The 21,337-nt window shown below is 39.0% G+C and overlaps 1 protein-coding gene across 1 annotated transcript; it reads left to right on the forward strand.

Moving 5' to 3' along the window:
- On the forward strand, positions 1-20,763 carry LOC137024792 (tripartite motif-containing protein 16-like). Its single transcript, XM_067392672.1, has 6 exons — positions 1-620; positions 10,611-10,706; positions 10,793-11,026; positions 15,064-15,223; positions 15,375-15,422; positions 17,836-20,763. Exons 1-6 carry the CDS (start codon positions 48-50, stop codon positions 18,381-18,383), a joined length of 1,659 nt encoding a protein of 552 aa, XP_067248773.1. The 5' UTR covers positions 1-47; the 3' UTR covers positions 18,384-20,763.
- The last annotated feature ends 574 nt before the right edge of the window (positions 20,764-21,337 follow it).

The raw sequence follows: 21,337 nt of genomic DNA on the forward strand, positions 1-21,337 counted from the left end.
TGTAGTTGAGCTGTTGTGTGTTTGTGTCTCTGTATTCATGCAGTAAAATGGCAGAATCCAGAATTTCTCAGGATGAGTTCCTGTGTCCAGTGTGTCAGGATCTCCTGAAGGATCCAGTGGCCATTCCCTGTGGACACAGTTACTGTAAGAGCTGTATTACAGACTGCTGGGATCAGGAGGATCAGAAGAGAGTCTACAGCTGCCCTCAGTGCAGACAGACCTTCAGTCCAAGACCTGCTTTAGCTAAAAACACCATTCTGGCTGAAGTGGTGGAGAAACTGAAGAAGACTAAACTTCCTGCTGACTGTTACGCTGGAGCTGGAGATGTGCAGTGTGATGTCTGTACTGGAAGAAAACACAAAGCCGTCAAGTCCTGTCTGGTGTGTCTGGAGTCTTACTGTCAAACTCATTTTGACCGTCATGAGGAATTTCACTCACGTAAGCCACATAAAATGACTGAAGCCACTAGACGACTGCAGGAGATGATCTGCCCGACACATGACAAGATCCTTGAGGTTTTCTGCCGCACTGATCAGAAGTGTATATGTGTGATGTGTACGATTGATGATCATAAAAACCACGACACTGTATCAGCTGCAGCACAGAGGACAGAGAAACAGGTATGAACTTAAAGAGGTCCCACTATGCTAATTTAGGGCCAGTTCACACAGAAAAAAAAAGGCTCAATGTCTAGAAATGTTTTTTATTATTATTACTTTTATTATTATTATTATTATGTAAACACTCGCTAGCCTGGTGTCTCCAGGAAAAAAAACATACTATGTGAACGATGTCTTATGGGTTCAGAAATTTGTTTATGAGGTCTACTAGAATACATGTACATCATTTAATGTTCAAAAAACTTCTAATTTACATTGTTGTCATTAGTCTACTGCTTAGCGTTTGTCAGAAATGTTAATTGCCTTAAAATAAACGGCGATGGGGAGGTGGACGGATGCCGAAAGTATTGACTGTGAGACGGCACAATGACTGCTGCTAATATACGCTCATAATGATGGTTGACGGGACTGAATGATTAGGCTCCTCCCAAACCTACATTTGTAACTTTATAACATCTGACCTGCATCGAACTCAATGGTTCAGAAAGCAGTTGTTATGAAAATGGTGAGAATACAACAAAATACTGAGGCTGAATTATGGGCCATTCTACAGAATTGGTGCAAACTGCTGTCCCACAACCAAAAAACACATTTAAAAAAGGATTTAAGTTTCCAAATTTGAACTGTTTACTAGGATCCTTATATAATATATATATATGTATATATATATATATATATATATATATATATATATATATATATATATATATATATATATATATATATTTTTTTTTTTTTTTATTAGTTTATTTAACAGGGACAATGCAGTATAACATTGCTACAATTTCAAGCAGCCGATGCTCCACATACAGGTTTCTAGCCAAAGGCTAATTTGCAGCCCCAGTCCCTGGTTAGGCTTTTTTTTTAACAACAATTAAACAAAAATCACACAAAAAAACTAAACAAAAGATAAAAAATATAACAATAATAAAAAAGCTGAGACTGTGCATGACCATCAGTGTTCACAAACCTGCTGTTGTTTGAACCACTTTTTTAAATTTCTTTGAAAAATGTTTAACTTTGTTTGCATTTTCAGTTCAACTGGCAGGCTATTCCAGTGCAGTACACCTTGAACTGAAAATGTGAATTGTGCAAATTTTGTTTTCCTTTTTGGTATTGTGCAATTTTGATTAGTTGCACCTCTTGTAGTGATCCCCTTACTACTCTGTTTTGATATTAATTGGCATATAATTTCTGGAGCAAGATTATGTACACATTTAAACACCATTTTAATAAGAGACAAATTTATAAAATTTTCAAAACTAAGCAAACTATATTTTTGTAAAATATTACAATGATGCCATCTATTTGATTTCTTGTCCAAAATTTTTAGTGTTTGTTTATATAGAGATCTAACAGGTTTGATAGTCAGTTGAGGAACCTGACTCCAAACAATCGCACAATAAGATAAATGTGAGAAGACCATTGCATGCATGTACAATGTAGCTGCTTTTAAAGATATATGTGGTCTAATCATATAAAAACAATTCAGGTTTCTTCTGATTGTTCTACACAGTCTCTTCACATGCACATCAAATTTCAAATGAGAATCTAAAGTAACACCTAAATATTTAAAATTGTTAACTACCTCTATTGTTTTTTGATTGATCTTAATTATAAAATCATTAATTTCCTTCCTCCTAATTGAAAAACACATTGAGACAGTTTTTGAACAATTCAAGGTCAAACAGTTGTTTTGCAGCCACTGTGACACGACAGTCATTTCATTTGTTAATATATCGGCCGCTAAGCGTGGATTCTGTGCCGATACATAAATGACTGTGTCATCTGCATATAGCTGACATTTAGATTCCTTACAACAATTTGGTAAATCATTGACATATAAGGAAAACAACAGTGGACCCAAAATTGACCCTTGAGGGAGACCCATCTCATTGTTTCGTAAAGCTGATCTTGAATTATTTATTTTAACACACTGATCGCGAGATTCTAAATATGATCTAAACCAATTTATTGCCTGCTGAGAGAAGCTAAACAAATTTAATTTATTTAAAAGAATTTCATGATTCACAGTATCAAAAGCCTTTTTAAGGTCTAAAAACACTGCACCTACCACATTACCATTATCTAAAGCTCCCTTAATAAATTCTGTGAGAAAGCAGTTTGCCATTTCTGTAGAATACTTAGGCCTAAAACCAAACTGTTTAGAGTGAAGTAGATCATGCTTTTCCAAATAATTTATAAGTTGTTCAGCTATCAACTTTTCCAAAATTTTTGAAATTGCAGGGAGTATAGAAATTGGTCTATAATTCTGAACCACATTAACTGACCCTGCCTTAAAAATTGGGGTTATAATAGAAGTTTTCCAACTTGAGGGGAATTTACTTTCTCTAATAGATAAGTTTATCAAATTTACCAAGGGCTTTAACAGACAAGCACTATATTTCTTAACAAATGCGGTATCCATTCCAAATATATCCTTAGCCCTTGAATTATTCAATTGATTAATAATTTGAAGTATCTTATCTTCATCAATCTCAGAAATATAAAAGGATGAGGAAGTGTCTTTTATTGCATATTGAGGTAGTTGTACAGGTTTAAAACATACAGCAAGTTCTTCCACAGACTCGATAAAATATTTATTAAATTCATTGGCAATTTCAGTGCTATCAGTACTAAATCTTCCATTAATATTCAGCTCTAACACTGGTTTTCTTTGTATGCCTTCTCGTTTGGAAAGTTTGTTAATGCACTTCCAAAGAGATGAGCTATTTCCTCCTGACTCTGCAATCAATTGCTCAAAATATACAGTTTTCGCCTTTCTAATTTCACTAACAACTTTATTTCTTAATGATTTAAAACTTAGGATATCTGTCTGTGTTTTTGTTAGCAAAGACTTTTTCAAAGCAAGATCTCTCTTTTTCATTAGTTGATGGATATCTAAATTTAACCATGGTAGGGATGCACTGTTTTGTCTACATTTTAATGGTTGTGTATACTTTAAAATATTGTTTTCAATAGTTCTCATCATAGTTTCACAGTTTTTGTCCAGGTCATCAATTAGTAATACATCATCCCAATTAATATTTTTTATGTCATTTTCAAATTTTGGAATTTTACTCTTAGGGATACCTACTACTCCTGGTTTAAAAGTTTGACGAAAATTACTCTGCAAACGTTTCTTTGTTAATTTTCTAACAACCAGATTCATGTTATGATCGGACAAACCTGTCAGAAGATTATATATTTTTATTACCCTTTCAGGTTTATTTGTAAATGCCAGATCAATAAGAGTTTTACTTGTTTTTGTTATCCTTGTTGGACCTTTTATTAACTGGATGAATTTATGTTTAACTGTAATTGATTTCAGTTTATGCTTACTACGTTTGTCCAACCAATTTATGTTAAAATCTCCAAATAAAATGGTTTCAGTACGACCATTTAAAAACTTCAACAATTCCTCTAAATTATAATAAAAAGAAGAATCATGTGAAGGTGGATTATACAAAATCACAACATTAAAATTCATTTTTGGGGACATTATAACATTTAACGCCAAACATTCCAATCCAGCAATATCTAGTTTCACTTCAGCACATTTAAAAGTATCCTTAATATAAATCATGACTCCCCCTCCTCTTCGTGATGGTCTATCCTTTCTATAACAGCTATAACCAGGAACATCAATCATGCATGTTGGTGTACTGGTAGACAACCAAGTTTCACTCAATGCTAAAAAGTCCAGGTTCGAGGTTCGATATATATATATATATATACAAATCATAATTTATTTGGTGCTTTCAATTGGGAGGTGGCTGTCCCAAACCCCTAAATTACAACTTGTGAAAATGATATTAAAATCTTTTTTTCCATTGTTGCTTTTAAAAATATATTTTAGATTTTTAATTTTTTTTTTATTTTTTATTATGTAATAAAATGTGTCCCGCATTTTCATGTCACTACCAAAACAAGTGTATGTTTTAGTCTATTGGGTGAGAATGATTTTAACCACACTTCTACATTTTTGATCAGGCTCATAGCCTCTCTTTCATGATAGATATGTACCATCATTTTGCATTAAATGTGTTCAAAAGTCTGAAAATCTGTATGTAACTTTACAGAATATCACTACCAAACACCTTTATACCATTAAACATATATATTATGTGTGTACAACTGTTCAGAACTGTGCTAGGTAACAATATACTGATTAGCATCTTTGAGCTAGACTCAAGTATCTAAAATTGTCACTTCTGTCAGACCACTATCGTCAAAGATTATTAATGATAAAGAACATTAGCAATAAAATAACGATAGTAATATGCAATAGCAATTTAAGGTTGGCGGTATGGAACTGCTCTGGGCAAAACTCCCCACTTATTCAAGCAGCCATGCCTGGACAGAGCAGGGAGTGCAGCGATACAGTTCCCCCTAAACAAACCATCCCCCAACCATAATAAATGATGCAGCCTTAAGTGAGCATGATTATTACGGATGTCTGCGAATTGCGCATAGCATCCTAAACGATCCAGCCGGAGGTGGTATGATTCTGTCAACAAGCACGTTGCTAAGCGCATAGCTACAAGCATGTTGCCAATTGAGTATCGTGCACCTTGGCAGCAAGCATGCTGCCAAAACATGAATCAGCAATAGTAACAAGCATGTTACTGAGCCCAGATGAGCCTTTATTGCAACAAGCATGAAAACTTAATTCGGATGGGCTTTTCTTTACTAATGGGGAAGCTTACACCCCTAGTGGCAGCAAATCTGATACAACAAGCATGTTGAAAAAAATCTAGTCAGGGAAGCATACACCCATTGTTTAATACATAAAATAGTGTGCAATATGCAATATGCTTGGATAGCATAAGGAGCATAAAGCATAAATTCTAAAACAGAAGCTTAAGATATCATGTACCTGAATAAACTTGCTGCAGTATGTGTTTATAGTAGCGGAAATAACACTAGAAGCATTGGAAGCAAACATTTTTTATTTTTTTATTTCTATAGCAACTAAGAGCAACTATAGCTTTAAGAAGCAGCGTGTTCCCACTACCCAATAGTAACTATAGTTTTAAAAACGAATGTTTTTCCAATGGAAACTACAGCTTAAAGGGTTAATTCACCCAAAAATGAAAATGATGTCATTAATGACTCACCTTCATGTCGTTCCAAACCCGTAAGACCTCTGTTCATCTTCGGAACACAGTTTAAGATATTTTAGATTTAGTCCGAGAGCTTTCTGTCCCTCCATTGAAAATGTTTGTATGGTACACTGTCCATGTCCAGAAAGGTAATAAAAACATCAACAAAGTAGTCCATGTGACATCAGTGGGTTAGTTTTTGAAGCATCGAAAATACATTTTGGTCCAAAAATAACAAAAACTACGACTTTATTCAGCATTGTCTTCTCTTCCCGGTCCGACCGGACTTGTCTTGGACACTGTGAGGGAACCAGAGGACAAGTGAGAAGGCCGGAGACACTACAAAAAGGGGAGTTAACTTCCAAAGTGGCATGAAGTGGCTGTGATCGCTCAACGTAGGTCCTGACGGGGCATAGCAATTCCAGCTCTCGCTCGTCCGACGAGGGAGGAAGCGCTGAGAGGGAAATGACCTGTGCTCTGAATGGAGTCGAGAGCACCTTAGGTACGTAGCCATGCCTAGGTTTCAAAACGACCTTGGAGTCGTTGGGCCCGAACTCAAGGCATGCAGGGCTCACGGAGAGGGCCTACAAGTCACCAACACGCTTAACCGATGCTAGTGCAAATAGCAGAGCGGTTTTGAGTGTCAGGGGCCTGAGGTCCGCTGAACAAAGTGGCTCAAAGGGAGGCCCTTTGAGAGCTCTGAGGACCAAAGAGAGGTCCCAGGTGGGAACAGTGAGAGGATGAGGTAGATTCAATCGCCTAGAACCTCTCAAGAAACACACAACAAGGTTGTTTCATCCCACTGACTGACCAGTGATAGGAGCGTGAAACGCTGCGATGGATGCTACGTAAACTTTGAGCGTCGAAGGGGTGCGACCCAATTCTAAACGCTCCTGGAGGAAAGACAGTATGCTGTCTGACTGGACTAAGACGTGGCGTCCCGTCAGGTGTGCCTGAAATGCGAGAAGGGCTCGAATCACTGCCAACATCTCGAGGCAGTTAATGTGCAGATGGCTTTCTTCATGAGACCATGAGCCGAAGGCCGGTCTGCCCTCGCAAAGAGCACCCCAACCTCTGTTGGATGCATCTGTTGAGGGCACTTTCCTTCTGGACACCACCTGTAGGGGTACACCTTGACTGAACCATACAGGGTTCATCCAGGGTTTCAGAGCTGTCAAACAGGCCTGATTGACCCTGAGACGCAGGCGGCAGTGCCGCCAGGCATGAGGACGGACCCGGAACTTCAACCAGTATTGCAGAGGCCGCATCGGAAGAAGGCCGAGCTGCAGAACTGGGAAGGCGGAAGCCATAAGCCCTAGAATCCTCTGGAAGAACTTCAGAGGGAGGCTCTGAGCCGGCTGGAAGCAGACATAGAGCTGGAGCGCTTAGGCAGGAAGTGTCGCATGGCCTGGGACGACTTCTGTGCTGTGGTGAAGCGTTCCATAAAGCCCTCTACTGCTGGCCCGAAGAGACCGGAGGGAGAGGCCGGGGCATCCAAAAAGACCGTCTTGTCCATCTCCTTTATCTCGGTCAGGTTGAGCCACAAGTGGCGCTCAAGCACGACCAGGCTGGCCATGGATTGTCCAATGGCCTGGGCTGTGGCCTTTGTGGCAAGCAGGGCTAAGTCAGTGGTGCTGCGGAGGTCACGGAAGGCAGGTGCATCGATGCCGGACTTGTCCGGAAAATGGAGGAGCTTCGCCTGAAACACCTGGAGAAACGCCATGGTGTGCAGCGCTGAGGCAGCCTGGCCCGCGGATGTATAAGCTCTGCCAGCCAGGGCAGAGGTGGTCCTGCAGGGCTTGGATGGAAGGGCCCTCTTTGTCTTCCAGCCCACAGCAGCGGGGGGACAGAGGTGAGCCACTACTGCTTCGTCCAGGGGCGGTAGATGCTCGTAACCCTTCTCTTCAGAGCCATCCACAGAGGTGCGGGCTGAATAATGTGTAGTATGTAGGCGGGCAGAATATGGGGCGCGCCACGACTTCGTCAGCTCATCATGAACCTCTGGAAAAAACAGGGCAGAGCGTTGGCGAGGGTCCTGGCGGAGACCCGGCAGGAACCACTCATCGAGCCTGCTACGTGATGGCTTCTCTGGTGGAGCCCATTCGAGGTCCAAATCCTCCACTGCCTTCGAGAGGATGTGGAAGAGCTCGGCATCCATACCCGGCTTGCAGTCAATCCTTCAGTTTCAGAGGCCACGAGAGACATGGAGTCATCAAGCGGCTCGTCCTCAGAACCGCCGAAGGAGACAAGGTCACTTGATTCTGCCGAGGGATGCAGCTCAGGGCAGGAGAACAGGACGGGGGACTGCTCTCTCAAGGGAGAGGGTGAGGCACGCGGGGGCACTGAAGAAGGCGATCTGCGAGCGCAGAGAGGCGACACTCATGTTCTCGCGGGCTGGCAGACGGCCGGAAGAGTGAAGCAGGTGGCTTGGGAAAGGACGCTCGAGGTGGCAGTCGACGAGGGCGCCGGCGCTTCTTCGTCGGCGAGCTCAGCAGTCTGCTGCGGGAGCCTCTTCGACAGTGGCGAGAGCTTCTTTCCAGACGAGCTTCTTCCAGGCGACAAAGGCTTCAGCCGGAGATCAGCGAGGAGCGATGTGAAGTCGTCGCTGAAGGAGAGAGAACTGAAATCCTATGGCGAAGCGCCTGCTTATATAGCCCTAAACCCCGCCCATTTCGGCAGGAATATTCGCGCGCTTTGTCGCCATAGGCCTCGCAGCTATGCCGTGCCGTCATTGGTTCAACAACTTGTCTATGAGTGAACCAATGACGATGCAGTTACACTGTGTTATTGAAAAAGGCTTCAGTTACGGGGAAAAAGGAGACCTTTCCCATACGCAGTACGAGTGAAGTATCGAAAGGGAAACTAAGATCTCATCACAAAAAAGTTTTTAATGCATGAGGTAAACAGAGCAAGGTAGTCAAGATCGATGCTTCTCCTCCCAGATTTATGATGGGGGCCAAAGACTAAAACCTCGTTTTTTGATTAGTTCAAAAACAAACAAATTTGAGAGAACCACATTTTCACTTCATGTAGGCATACAAAAGAGATTCCAGAGCAGCATTTGTGTTACATTTATGAGGTAAATAGATTTGGGTATGATCTGCATAGTGGTGAAATGATTCACCATGTTTTCTGAAGATGGAGCCCAGAGGAAGTATTACCTCCGGGTGTGGAGAAGGATCAGAAAGATGCATTATGTTACGAAGTCTACGAATATTAGAAAAAGATTGGCGACCTTAAATAAATCCTCTTTGATCATCTGAAATTATTGAGGTAAAGACAGGTTCTAAACGAAATGCTAATAATACTTTAGCTAATATTTTTATGTCAGTATTTAAAAGACATATCGTGTGATATGATTCACACTGGGTAGGATTTTTATCTTTTTTAAGAAGGAGTTAAATGGATGCTTGTGAAACAGTTGAAGGCAGGGAGCCTGCCTCCAACGATTCCTTATAAAACATGAAGAAGAATTGCCACTCCCTAAATTTCTTAGTTTCTCCCTAAAATTCTTATAAAAATTATTAGGAAACCTATCAAGGCCTGGAGACTTCCCACTCTTCATTGCCATAATGGCCCTAATTTCTTCAAACTCAAGGTCATGTTCTAGATCTACCACCTTATCTGTTTGCAAAGTAGGAATATCTAAATTATGTAAGAAACTTTCCATATCTGTTGGGAATTCAGAAGTATATAATGAGTAAAAGGTTCTAAAAATTTTGTTTATTTATTTTAGGTTGCTAGTTAAAGTTTGATTAAAGTTCTTTATCTGGGAAATAAAAAGTCCTTTATCTGGGAAATAAGCACCACAGGCACATAATTGGATATAACTCTCTTATTAATTAAAATTGCCTACTTATACTACGCCCTAAAAGTATGTACTCTTTATGTGAACAAAAAGTACTTACTTTTGAGTGTGTTGCAAAAGAGTAGACAAGCTTTGGGACATACTATCACGTCATACAATCGGGTCTTTTCTCTCTTTCGCATCCTGTCACCGTAAACTGGCCTGTCAATCATTTTACATCCTCCACATTTCATTTAGATAATTTCCTACTGTTTTGGAGAGAAATGAAGTAGCACGTTAATCCACAGTCGTGGGTCTTTCATGTGGAGAACTCTCCTCATATTAATGCAAATTTAAAAGTTAATGGCCATTCGGATATTTATAAAAGTACACATTGGTATTTGCAGATGAAAAATAACGCGGATAACATTTAATATATATTCTCTATCAGGTTGAACTGATTATTAGTCACTCAAACCTCTTAGTGTCGATCGCACATATGCGCCATGTTTTGTAGTTTTTTTAACACTTTTTACTCGTGTTTGTAGTTCTGAACTGAATCCTCATCCAAAGCGCAATGGGTTGTGGGCAATATTAGCCTTTATAGTGTGCACGGATCCACACTTTGAAAATTTGGCATACTCTTTACAACATACTATGCTTTGGGACACACTTATTTTAATCTCACATACTATTTAGGATGGATAGTATGGACATTGGGACGCAGGGTCAGTCTTCTGAAGCCACAAGAAAAATCAAACATGGTGGCATGTTTAGTCACATGACATGTATGATCCAATAAGGTTTGATGTTATTGACGAGTCAAAATATTTAATTTGGGCTCTTCTTTTGTGTTATACAAGAGAAAATAAGAAGTTCGGGAAGAAATGAGGTTGAGTAAACAATGAAAGAATTTACATTTCTGGGGGAACTATCCCTATAAATCTAGACATTGATGAAATAATGATTGATTGACAGAATAATTTTACCATGTATGATCTTTAATCCCTCAATCTCACCACTTCACTGATACCAGATTCATATCTGTTTACTTGATGATTTATGTGATGTTTCTCCTGTCATTGGTTTGTCCTTTAGCACCAGCTGAAGGAGACACAGAGGTCGTTCCAGCAGAGGATCCAGCAGAGAGAGAAAGATCTTCAGCAGCTGAGAGAGGCTGTGGAGTCTCATAAGGTGAGTCTGGAGAAGAAGAGAAGTTTGAGAAGTCTCAGACAGGACTCACTGAAGCCACTGTGTGACTGTGATGTGTGTCCTAACAGCGCTCTGCACAGACAGCAGTGGAGGACAGTGAGAGGATCTTCACTGAGCTCATCCGCTCCATTGAGAGAAGCCGCTCTGAGGCAACACAGTGGATCAGAGATCAGGAAAAGACTGCAGTGAGTCGAGCTGAAGGACGAATGGAGCGACTGGAGCAGGAGATCAATGATCTGAGGAGGAGAGACGCTGAGCTGGAGCAGCTTTCACACACACAGGATCACATCCATTTCCTGCAGGTAACAGAGATCTAGAAGAACAGGATCATAGTGGACTTGAGCAAGAGACTCACAGAGAAACATTTCATGAGAGCAGAATGAGCCGTTGACTGAAGTGTTGATCTGTGAGTTCGGTTATTATATAATCATTAGTCACCCTTCAAACATGCCCCTGCAGGGCCCATGCTGGCTTTTGCCAACTTTTGTTTCTTATGCTCTATTTGGTTGCTTTTTAAAATGTAATGTGAAATTCATTAAGACCTTCCATTTATAACACTGCACAGAAGGAATAAAAAGGAAAAAATCTCTTATTTGCATTGGATAGTGCACTACAAGACAACGCATGATCACTCAAAAACTAATGAACAACTCTTACTTTAAAAAGCCTACAGCTTGTTTTCAATCACATGATTTTGATGATGCATGAAATTCAGGAGAACAGGAAGTAAAAATTAGAATTGACAAGATGGAGAAAAGTCTGTACTGTGCTGGTTTAGAAAGGTATAAACAGAAACTCATAACATATGTTGGACATGAACCTTATGTTATGAGGAGGAGCGATTTTTCTACTGAATTGACTTGCCTGCCATCGAGGAGGTAGATATAGAGAATGTGAAGTTCTAGTCTGGTTTGTTTATATCACGCTGCCTTTCTGCTAGTGACGTTAGGGCAGTATTTAGATTTTCTGTCGTGATTGTGAAAAATGTCACCATTGTAGGCCATTCATGCTGAATTGAGAATTGCAAGAGGAACTTACATTCCCTTTAATGGGAACATCGACGCTGCATTGAACCAATGGCATGACGGAACGTCAGAGGCGGGTGATGTCATGGACCAGGAAACTATAAAGCATAACAAGAACAAAGAGCGCCAGCTTCTGTGTCTTCAGCAGGCGCTCTGTGTTATTGTGTGTATTTGGTGTTGTCTGTCAGTTATATATACAGAAAATGATCTCTTTGTCTGGGGACAAGAGTGTCTTGTTACACCACTGTAAGGCCCGCCTAATAGGTCCAATGACGGTTTCCCAAAGGACGGGGAAGGTTTAAGCGTGTATGCCTTTTCAGCGTCTCTGTGAAGTTCACTTAATTTCACTCGTTTAATCTGACTCCAATTTCAAATGATTCTTATTCTAAGGGTTGTGTCTCCAATTAGAAATTAATCATTTGTTATGTATTAATTTAGATATTCGATTATTCTGGTTACCTTATATCTTAAATTATTTCGTTCACTGCAGTCCCAGTATCGCTTTAGAAGAGTTACTTCGGCCGATTTGAGCACTCTTCCCGGACACAAACTCGTCAGTCTGACCTTAAACATTGGATGCAGGGTAAATATCTACCTTTAAGTCGGTCGCGCTCTGCTTACTCGTAACAAAAAGCATAGTTTTGATATATTTACGAAAACTGCACTTATTTAAGGCAGTGATTGTCAGAAATCGAAATGGACTTAATTGACGTGCCCTATGCTCCATCTATTAAACCTTTCGTATGACCAATCCTGAACACAGATTTGAGGTAATACCTTCGCTTTGATCTACTAGAAATAATGGATTAAGAATAATACAGAATCAACCAAATATAACATTTTATTTGTCAAGTAAAAATATATCATGCCAATTACATTACAATTGCAAGCCAATTCAGAAATGATAAATGCATAACATCGATTACTCAAAGAAATGCATATACACAGGGATGGGTGAATGTCCTCAGACATTCACCCATCTCTGGGGGGCCTCTCCTACAGATGATCCCCCCTGACTGCTTTGCTCTTTACCTTTTATACCAGAACCAGAACAAAAGGATCGTAAATGTTTATTACACCAACACCTGTTTTGGGGGAGAGGAGAAGAGACACCACCCAAAAAGAGGACAGAATTTTCCTTAATTTTCCATCTTCTTCATAATTCTAGTGACTGCTATGAAATTGAGACCGTTTTACCAATCGCACTGAGACAAATTAAATGATACCAAACATGAAAAGGGAAAAACAATAGATACAAAAGTTACATTATATGTTTTGAATAACTTTCAGTGACTTGAGGCAGGGGGAAGGAGAGTGTGTGTGTGTGTGTGTGTGTGTATGTGTGTGGGTGTGGTGGGGGGAGGCGTTGTCCTTTTGCTACTTCTTTGAGATCTTCTTTCCAGATTAAAGTTTTATTACTTTATTGCAGGACGCTTTATCTCAGTTTTTGTTTAGCAGGAAAATCAGGCCTTACACCACACACACAAAGTCACTATAAATGGCGAGCAAACAACAGTTTGTCAAGTATGTTCATCCCTGCCCCCATTAATCACAGGTAGAGATACACACAAGATGTGTGTTGTCTCCATTCCCCGGGCCTCAGCCCGGGAAATGGAGACTCCACCCCGAGGTGGTGGAGCTCATATGGAAAACTTCGGTTGAGCGGAAGTCGACCTATTTTCTTTGAAAGAAACATCTCACTGCCCATTTTGGTTTTCTCTGACTCATCCAGCCTCTCTGGGTTTGGATGCCATGGTACAGACGTGGCCAAGGCCCAACTGCTCTGCTCCCAGGAGTTCTGGAGAGGGATTGCCAGGACAGGGTCCGTCTCATATTGATAGCCCTGTTCTGGCTGACCCGAGTTTGGTTCACAGACCTGGTGTCTCTTCTCGATGGCTCTTGTATGGAGATTCCCATCAGACAGGACCTTCTGTCTTAAGCGGGCGGCATGATACTTCACCCTTGCCCGGAGTTGTGGAAACTGTGGGCCTGGCCTCTGACGGGGCTAGGCTCATAGAATCTGATCTCCCAACTGAGGTTGTGGAGACCACACTCCACTCCAGAGTTCCCTCCACAAGAAAGCTGTATGCATATAAATGGAAGATGTTTTCTATCTGGTGTAGACAACTTCATTTGGACCCTGTCCATTCTTCTGTCAGTCTAGTGCTGCAATTTCTCTAAGAAAAATTCTCGGATGGTCTATTTTCTTCTACCTTTAAGGTCTATGTAGCGGTTAATTCCACCTATCATGCTCCTTTGGGGGACTCTTCTGTGGGAAGAGACCCCCTGGTCATAGGCTTTCTTCGTGGTACTCAGAGGCTGAGGCCTTTGCTTCGTACAAGAACTTCGGCCTGGGACTTGGCTATCATGCTGGAAGGGTTAGCTTCTGCTCCCTTTGAACTGTTGGAGGAGGTTTCTGAGAAATTCCTCACTCTGAAAACTATCTTCCTGTTGGCTATTTCAACTCTCAAATTAATTGGAGATCTTCAAGCACTTTTGGTTGCTCCCGCATGTTTGGAATTTGCGACTGGTATGGTCAAGGCTTTTCTTCATCCTAGACCTGATTATGTACCTAAGGGCAGATTGTATTGCAGGCCTTTTGCAGTTTGTGTTGCCTGGTCAGGGCTAGACACTTATGTCCACAGAGCTGCCCTGTGGCATGAATCTGAACAACTGTTTGTCTGTTATGGGTCTCCTAAAAAAGGAGGCTCTGCATCTTAGCAGAGAATGAGCAAGTGGGTGGTCGAGACTATCTCACTTGCTTATGAGTCCTCCGGACAGCCTTCTCCTTTGGCTGTCCAGGCTCATTCTACCAGGGTTATGGCTGCCTCAAAGGCTTTGATCTCGGGGGTTCCCCTCCATGATATATGCGATGCGGCTGGGTGGTCCCAACTCAGAGGTGATCCCAATGCGTCTCGACGCAGCGTCTCAACGCAGCGTCTCGTTCCCTATTCCTTATTAACGTTATCGTTCAAGGGCCCTGTGTGGGCCTAGTGAGGGCTTCCTGGAGGCTAAGTGAGGGCTACGCTAGGGGGTCAATGTTTTTCCAATGAGCAAATTCTCATGGGTCCTGTGCTGGCAGCCTGCTGGGGGCCCTGATGTTATACATAAGGTAGTTTTCATAAACATTTATTCATGGTAAATTTATTCAAACATATATATATATATATATAACAGTAAATAAACCTGTAAACTACAGGTGACTCATTCAAATAAAGCCTGCATTAACATTAACTTGCCACACAAATCTGACAGTAGTGCAGGTTATTGGCTGAAGTGTGGAGGTGATGAGCTTTGATTTCTGTTTTCTGTAGAGTTTCCAGTCTCTCTCAGCTCCTCCTGAATCTACAGACGTAAATGACAATCCTTCCAGTTCTCTCTCCTCTTTTGATGTTGTGAGAGAATCTGTCCGTCAGCTGAGAGACAAACTGGAGGATTTCTGCAAAGAGGAGCTGAAGAAGATCTCTGACAGAGGTAAAGTCCTGGAGATTCATCTTCTCTCAGAAATGATCCTCCATCATCTCATATCATGTAGAAGATCATATTAGAAATGTCTTAGGAATGGATGCAGGGATCATTTTTTCTTGACATGATAATCACATTTCATGTCTGTTGATTTCCACAGTCACTTTCACCAACATTGTTCCCAGAACCAGGAATGACTTTCTACAATGTAAGTCACTAAAAAAACATGACAGAAGAGTTTTATAGTTGATCATGTAAATGATGATTTGCACAGGATATCTGCGCAAAGTAATTTGTAGTCTAATGGTATGAGTGTTGGACAAAAACGTCAATGACACAGCCTCAAACCCTGAACAAACACGGGCTACTGAGATGTGTGTCCTGCGGTTCTGAAACATTTATTTGTAACACCATAGTTTTCTGCTTACATTTATAGGCTATCAAATTGCCAAGCATTTCCATTTTACACCAAGCAACATTATCCGACAGACTGAATTTACATTCGTATAACAAACAGCAGTTCTGTAAAAATAAATAAATAAAAACTTTATAGGGTTTGTTATCCAGAAAGCTAATAAAATAACAATTTAAATATAAATTGATGTTTTGCAACTTCTCGTTTTTAGTCTCAGATACGCAGATATGGAGGCTGGGATAGGAAAGTTCAGTAGCTTCACGGTGGAGGTGCAGGAAAATACAAGCTAAAGGTGTAAATTCATTTTGCACTATTTTAATTGTACACAGCAAGTTATTTGGCAATACAAATGTAAAATGTCACAAGAATAAGATTCTGTATTCCTCATTTTACAGAACATTGCACAGGGAATAAACACCTGTAAATAAATAAATGGGCTACTGTCCAGAGACTTTACCTTAAAAATAAAGCACTAATTAGCCTAGGCTATTATTATTTTATTTTTTAATCACTTAGTAAAAAAAAGTGTATCAAATTTTTTTAAAGCTGTAATGAACATATTCAGCCAACACTGGTTTGTTTGATGTATGGATCTGTTTGGAAAAGTGTTGGTTTTTCTTCTGTTGCTTTATCATTTATCCATTGGTTATCATTGTCAGTCAACTCAATTTCATGAGTGATTCACAAAACCAAATGCTTGACCAATCTGCTGTTTCGTAAGCATCCAGAACGGTAAAACTTAACATTGGGTAAGAGCAAATATTTACAATGTTGTTATTATCAATTAAAATTAAACAGCCTAATACTAAGAAAATTAATAACACAGATCGTTTTCGGATCAATAATTGTACATTTCAAACCAAATAGTATGTTGGCTTGAGCCATGTGTCATAGCGTTATCCATTAGACTATTTTCACTGCTGTTAAAACTCGCATACAAAGCCTACTTATTCATGTACCCTATTAGGGAAAACTACGCTATCACTCTTAATGCCCAAATGTTTATTATGTGTAGTCTATATAATTCTCATTTCTATTTTTTAATTTTATTACATAGAACTATTTTTTAAAAAGAAAAACGGTATTAGTACTGCATTAAAGTGCAGTCCATAAAAAAAGTAAACACAATTTTGATATTTACTGTCCTGTTCGAATTCATTCTATACAGCAAATGTTTACACAAATGCTTATATTTACTTCATATAGTGTGCATGTGATTTTTAAAAATCTTATTGAAAGGATTTTTTTCTCACCTTCACATGGTGCAGTTAACTGCTACTCGCGAAAACGAGCTGTGATACATCCACACCACAATGTGTAAATCTATGGTTAGCGCTCAGGAGCAGAAAATGCAGAGCAGAGAATTTCCTGCTTCAAATCGCAACTGGTTGAGTACCTTCTGTACACAAAAGTAATCTGATCAGATTTCGGCTACTGAATTGGATCAAATCATGAAAATAGGTTGTTCAAAAGGAAAAAGATTCTGAAATAGATTAGATCACAAAATCCAATCTTGGTTTTGATTTGGATAAAATCATCAGTTTGTGTTGTTTAAAACTTTTTTGTAAGATTGGGATGATTATACTGATCGCAGCAGAAGGGTGGATTTCAGGAAAAAACTAAACAAAAAAAATATTAATTTGTTTTATCACATAATACACACAAACACACACATTTGTTATCATGGTCTTGTTTAGTTTATCTGTAAAAGTAATAAATTAGAAGCAGACATTAGGCTACATATTTGGACATTTGGTAGCCTATACTGTAAAGTAAAAAGACAAATTTTGGTGCCATAAAATAATCCCTAAACAGCTATAAATATCAATCAAAAATATTATATTTGATTCAAAGTGTTTTTTTTTTTGTTTTTTACTGTTTGTAAACTACATTTTCTATGAACTATGCGTTAATCTGAAGTTGATTAAACTTTTCTGCCTACAGAAATTAGAACTGCTCCTACTCTGTCAATTTTTAAAAACTTTTTTATTTGATCTGTCTTATAATATATGTTGGTTGATGCAGTTGTCCTGTTTTGATGTTGTGTAGTTTTTATCTGTGATTTTGTTGTTGTTTTATTCTGTTAATGGTAGTTGTGTTTAATTGTGATTTATAAATAAATAGAAATTGGAATTTTTGAACAACTGGCCCTAAAAGATCAGACAGATTGATAATTCCTGATTCTGATGTGTTTTATCTCCACCAGATTCCCATCAGTTCACTCTGGATCTGAACACAGCACATAAACGCCTCCGTCTTTCTGAGAGGAACAGAGTGATTACTTACACTAACAAAGTCCAGTCGTATCCTGATCATCCAGAAAGATTTGATAATTGGGAGCAGGTGTTGTGTGTAGAGAGTGTGTGTGGACGCTGTTACTGGGAGATTGAGTGGAGTGGGAATGTGGATATATCAGTGTCATATAAGAGCATCAGCAGGAAGGGTGAGGGTAAAGAGTGTTTGTTTGGATATAATGATCAGTCCTGGAGTTTGTTCTGCTCTTTCTCCAGTTCCTCATTCAGACACAATAACATAGTCTCTAATCTCCCTGTAATGTCCATCATCATCAGGAGAATAGGAGTGTATGTGGATCACAGTGCAGGAACTCTGTCCTTCTACAGCGTCTCTGGAGACACAATGAGCCTCATCCACACAGTCCAGACCACATTCACTCAACCGCTCTATCCTGGGTTTGGGATTTATAATGCTGGATCATCAGTGAAACTGTGTTGTGATCATGTGATCATACTGTAAACTCTTGATCAGTGAAAGTTTGAGCACAATTATTCTAATCTAATCCAGTTTAATTTAAATAAACCTCCTCCTGAACTGAATTTACAGACCTGTGGCCTGTTGCACAAAGCTTGTTTCAGTTTCTACCCAGGTAAGTTCAAGATTAGTTTGAGCAAACTCTGTTTTTTCAGGCTCATGAAGTTGGATTGGTTTTTAGTGGGGTTCATTGCTATGGTAACTTACGCTACACGGCTAACCTGCTCCGGAGCAGCTTTTATTCGGAGTTAGAGATCACAAACTCAAACTGGACCAATCAGCTGTGAGGCATCTGATGCAATAAAGCCACTCCCCCTGTATCTTTTCCTCCAAATTAAAGCACTTTATAGGGAAAACATTTTTAGAGCCAAACTGCTCAACATTTGCTTCTAATTATTCATTATATTTATATTATATGACTTACGTATATTCATATAATTATTATATCAATTGGCAATTAATATTTAACTTTGCTTTTAAAATCGATATAAATATGCATGCATCGATATATAAAGCTTTTAATGCATTTAATTTCATGATATTTTTCATAACGATCTCTTAATCTTCAGAAGTGAATTGTGTGGCTCTCTTGCGAGAAGTGAATCAAACGGACGCTCTGCATGTTCTGTGTGATTGGCTGTTTGCTGCACGTGTGACACACTTTCAGGTACACGCTCTTCAGAGTTAACCGCAAACTCTGGATTAAACCTGAGTTGACAGAGAAAGTCTATACCAAGCATTGTGCAGTTGATCCTGATCTAAACCAGGTTGGATTTATCTGGATTTGTCAACTCTAAACCTACTCTGAAACTCTGAGTTTGTTCAACTAGCTTAATGCAACAGGCCACTCATGCTCTGACAAATCTGAGAAACAAGAAATTTCATGGCTTATAAGGTTCATAAAACAAATTTGGAAAACTACATCCACAGCTACCTTCAGATTTTGGCTCTTTGTCACATCAAAACATGTTCAAAATGAAGGTGTGTATATTGACAGCCCTGTAAAACTGGACAAACAGATACATTCTGTTGTAATTTTGTTCTGTTTCTTTCACTTTTGCAATCTATCTAAGATGAAATCATTTTTTTGACATTGAAAGGTCTTGAAATTGCTATCCATGCTTTGATATCATCAAGACTTGACTATTGCAATGCCATATATAAGGTCATTAGTCAGTCATTTATTTCTCATTTGCAAAATGTTCAAAACTCAGCTGCTAGACTCCCCTTGTCAAAAAATCCTAAAGGATTCCAATAAGAAATCTGTACAGGATTCCTATAAGAATTTCTATCATATTTTGGAACCATTCCTATAGGATTCTGTTAGGAACTGTCTTATAGGATATTTATGTCTTGTCCTAAAAGATTCTTATAGGATTCTGTGAGAATTGTCTTATAAGACAATAAATAAATATCCTGTAGGATAATTTCTACAGGATTTTAATGGGATCCAATTAGGTCCCGATTCAGGACTATATGTGAATTTGTATTTATTTATTTTTAATCTTAAAGAATCTTTACAGAATTCTAAAGTTGCACTTTTCCACTGTATCCTTAACTAACCAATGGTAGTTTTTGATTGTGTTTTACAGTTTACTTAAACTCACCTTGATGTAGACACGTATCATTGTTCAATACATGTTGCATAACCTGCAGTCACATTATAAATGTCAGACGTGATTTGAAATAAAAGACAAATCAACAAATGCATGTTTTATTTTCATTAGTATTTTATTTAATTTACTCTTCTTTCATTACTTGAATTATATTGAATTTATTACCTTTTTTACTCTTTCTAGATTATATTCATGAGAGGCTTCATTACAGACAAAAAACAACAACAACAAAAAAACAATTAACTATAAAGCAGTAACTGTGAAATACAATGTTCCAGAAATCAGTCTGGTTTACACACACTGACAAAGTCACTGTGGTGCCTTTTTGCCAACTTGCATTTGTCTGCACAAGGAGACGGATAATTATATTTGCTTCAACATTGAATTTATTTTTGATGTAGCCTGTAAGAGAGAGAAATAAACAGAACGCAAGTTTACAAAACATTACAATTATTGAGAAATGGTATTTGCCATCTATGTACAAAAAAACTCCTCAAGGCTGAGCCTAAAACTAGTTCTTGTTTTCTATTACATAGATTTAATCTATATTCAGTATTTTTTTTAAAATAAGTTTTATACATTCGAATTCCTGTACATGCTGTAGTTAGTCATGCATTTAAACTGTACAGAGGAAAATAGTTTGCAATGCATCCCTGGTTGCTAGTGCCAGAAAAAATTAGAGATGCACCGATCGACCAGCCAAGGACTGGAATCGGCTCAGACTAGTAACCGACCGGTCAGTCTCACATCGTAGTACACAATGCCATGACATACTACGCTATGCAAGTGGTAATGTGCTAGTTTTAGTCAATCGTCAGTGCACAATGCTAAATAAAGGCGTAAACGAGATCTAAAAGGTTTTGAGCTTGTCCACTTTCAATCACTTCCAGAGGTAGTTGAAAATGCATTCGGATTGTTTTCATAGTGTAGATGTTCAGTTCATGTGGTCGAAATGACCAAAGTAATATAGCAAAGATGTTGACACCAGTGGCGGCTGGTGCAAACATTTTTTGGGAGGGGCGCAAAAAAAAAAATTACAAATGCAGAAATGAATAGGCTAATTGTTAAATAATCATTTAACAAGTGACATCATAATGTATCATTACTGCTTATCTAAAACATGGAAAACTCAGTATTTAGAGCATGCCATAGGGCTGGGATCTAAAAAAAAAAAATCTGTATTTAATTTTTAAAAAATTATTTCACGTCCTGCCCAATATTGTCCTAGAGACAATGTTCATATTGAAGGCTATAAAAACAAGATATGCTATATTATGTGCAAAAAGAGGGTCAAATCACATTAGGCCTAGGCTATATTCTAAA

Source organism: Chanodichthys erythropterus, chromosome 8, assembly GCF_024489055.1.
Source record: "Chanodichthys erythropterus isolate Z2021 chromosome 8, ASM2448905v1, whole genome shotgun sequence".
Classification (NCBI taxonomy): Eukaryota; Metazoa; Chordata; class Actinopteri; order Cypriniformes; family Xenocyprididae; genus Chanodichthys; species Chanodichthys erythropterus.